A 2,585-nucleotide genomic window follows, 5' to 3' on the forward strand; every position below is an offset into this window, starting at 1 on the left:
GACGTGATCTTGAGTGTTGAATCAGGCGGCTAGCTCGTGGGTCTCTCTAAAGGGAATGTCTTTAGGGATTTCGTAGATATATGAGGATTCATGTTTTTTTTTATGAAAAAGATCATATATACAGGTATAATTTTGTTTCTCTGCAAGTGCCTTATTGTAATGATAACATAATTGATTGCTTTGTTCTGTAATCCATGTGGTCCGAGTTGGTCATTTGATGTAACCCTCTAATACTTTCCCATGGCTGTGTCAAAGTACTGAGTCTTAGTATGTGGTTGATGTATGCGTTCTATGTTTCATATGAATGTCAAAAACGTGCTGGGTCTTGTTCACGAGCCACGTTCCTGTTTTTACTTTCCATTTCTGAAATATGCAAATACCAACATTTACACATTTTACATTCACTAATCAAATATGTGCCTAATTTTGTATTTTGAATACTTCTGTACACATTAACCAAACGTAATGAACGAACCAAAGGTTCAGCGATACGCGCGTTGTATGCACACCTTCCATGTCCTATTGTGTTCCATGTGCAAGATGTAATTATGCATTCCAGATTCTATTTCATTAATCGTTTATTAATAAATGTACGTCAAAGCATAATGCGCTCATGTGTGTGTTCCGATGTCCAGAGGTCGGGCAGGACAAGGTAGTGGCTAGACCCTCAGCCTACCAGCCCAAAGGTTTCCGGTTCAATTCCCACGCTCACACATCCTGTCCGAGACTTGCTTAAGCAAGATGCCTGAAACCTGTTCATCAGTAATGTCTCTACTATATTACTATATATAAGAGTACATTTAAATATGTATCTCTATATGTACTATATATATATATATATATATCTGTGTACTATATATATGAGATTACATATAAATATGTACTATATATATGAGAGAACATAGAAATATGTAGGCCTACTCTATATGTATATATGGACATATAGATATAGACTCTCTTTATTACTACCACTATACAGCAGTATATAAACAGTACTTTCCACCACTAAACAGCAGTACGTAAAAAGTACTTTCCACCACTAAACAGCAGTATATACACAGTACATTTCCACCACTAAACAGCAGTACATAAACAGTACTTTCCCACCAGAGGATGTCAGACCAGCTGTTCTCCCTGAGCTGACGTTGTCGTAACTGGGCGGGGCTTAGCGTTAATCCGCCCACCAATCACAGCTGTCGAGCTGGCCAAGGTGTTGCTGACTGAAGGCTGCTGAGGTCAACGCAGCATGGCTCTCTGCTGCTGCAGCGTCAGCCATGGCTCCCGTCTGACTGATGGATGGCTGGTGAAGTGGGAGGGGGGAGGAGTTCGAGGTGGAGGTGGTGGAGGAGCTCAGTGCTCAAGATGGTAAAAGGTGCAAGAAAGCAAATGACGAATGATTGAAGTGGGCCTTGAGTGACTTGAGTCCACCTTAAGGCAAACGTTAAAATGAATGGAATATTATTTTGTTCCTTGCTCTCCATCTTGCTCTATAATATATATATCGTATTATATACATACAAGGAGACTCCGTCTCATCTCAGTCTAGACCGGCCCCTGTTGAGTCCCGGGTTATAATGGCTCTCTCATCCCTCCTCTCCTCTGTTCCAGGTCAACCGAATCGATCGGTGGCATTCCTCCCCGTCAGGTAGAGCCTGCCGCAGTGTGCTCACTCCCAGCTGATGTGAGGCTCTGTTCCGTCCAGTCAAACCATGAAGGGTCAAATGACATCATCGTCTCCCAATGCTCTCTCACCCATGAACCGATGGGGGTCAGCTGTGAGTGGTTTACTGGTTAAAGCCTGAACCACATCCCGGTGATGGTTTAACTGGTGGTTTAACTGAGTTGAACTGGTGGTCTAACTGGAGGCTGAACTGGTGGTTGAACTGATGGTTTAACTGGAGGTTTAACTGGTGGTTGAACTGGAGGTTGAACTGATGGTCTAACTGGTGGTTTAACTGGTGGTTTAACTGGTGGGTAGGACGAAATAAGGACCCACAACGACTAGACGATTCTTGTACGACCAGTGCATTTTATTTTTTTTCCATCACAGTACAAAAATAAATCAAAGTAAGCAGAAATCAACCGATAATGTTTCAAATACAGGAACAACTTTTTTGTCTTTTTCAAAAAGAATATTTTATTGAACAGCATCAACACGCATCACTTCCTGCGACCACAATGGCATGTATTCCATTTTCAGCTTTTTTTTTTTGCCCCTAAGAAAACAAAATTCTTCCGGTCATCTGTACAAATAAACCTCTCACAGTCACTCCAACATGTGCACACACATTCACTCACACTCGCAATCCTTGAATGCCTCAAAACTATTTTTGTTGTTCTACAGAGTACTCAACAATATACAGAAAGGAAAAATTGACAGAAATGTTAAACTATCCCTTTTAATGTGTTTTTTTTCAGATATTTTTGTTGGTTTTTCAAAAGTATTTTCTCAAACAACGACTCAGTGATGCAAGTAAAAAAAAAAATAATCGGACGGATAAAATCAGACCTTTTATCCTTTTGACGCACTGCTGTTTTGTTGTATCTTCAATGTCATAGCAGAGGTCGACCTGGGTGTTCACAAA

The 2,585-nt window shown here is 40.8% G+C and overlaps 1 protein-coding gene across 1 annotated transcript in view; it reads left to right on the plus strand.

The window, feature by feature from the left end:
- The window catches only part of myo1d (myosin 1D), a gene marked incomplete at its 3' end in the record, with an annotated part of 46,504 nt that extends 44,791 nt beyond the window's left edge, over positions 1 to 1,713 (plus strand). The window contains exon 17 of the mRNA XM_084474833.1: positions 1,703 to 1,713. Within this exon, the coding sequence (XP_084330959.1) occupies positions 1,703 to 1,713 (11 nt within the window). The remainder of the gene's footprint in view (positions 1 to 1,702) is intronic.
- Positions 1,714 to 2,585: the final 872 nt, after the last annotated feature.

The sequence above is a fragment of the Micromesistius poutassou genome, assembly GCF_964030765.1.
Source record: "Micromesistius poutassou genome assembly, chromosome: 11".
Classification (NCBI taxonomy): Eukaryota; Metazoa; Chordata; class Actinopteri; order Gadiformes; family Gadidae; genus Micromesistius; species Micromesistius poutassou.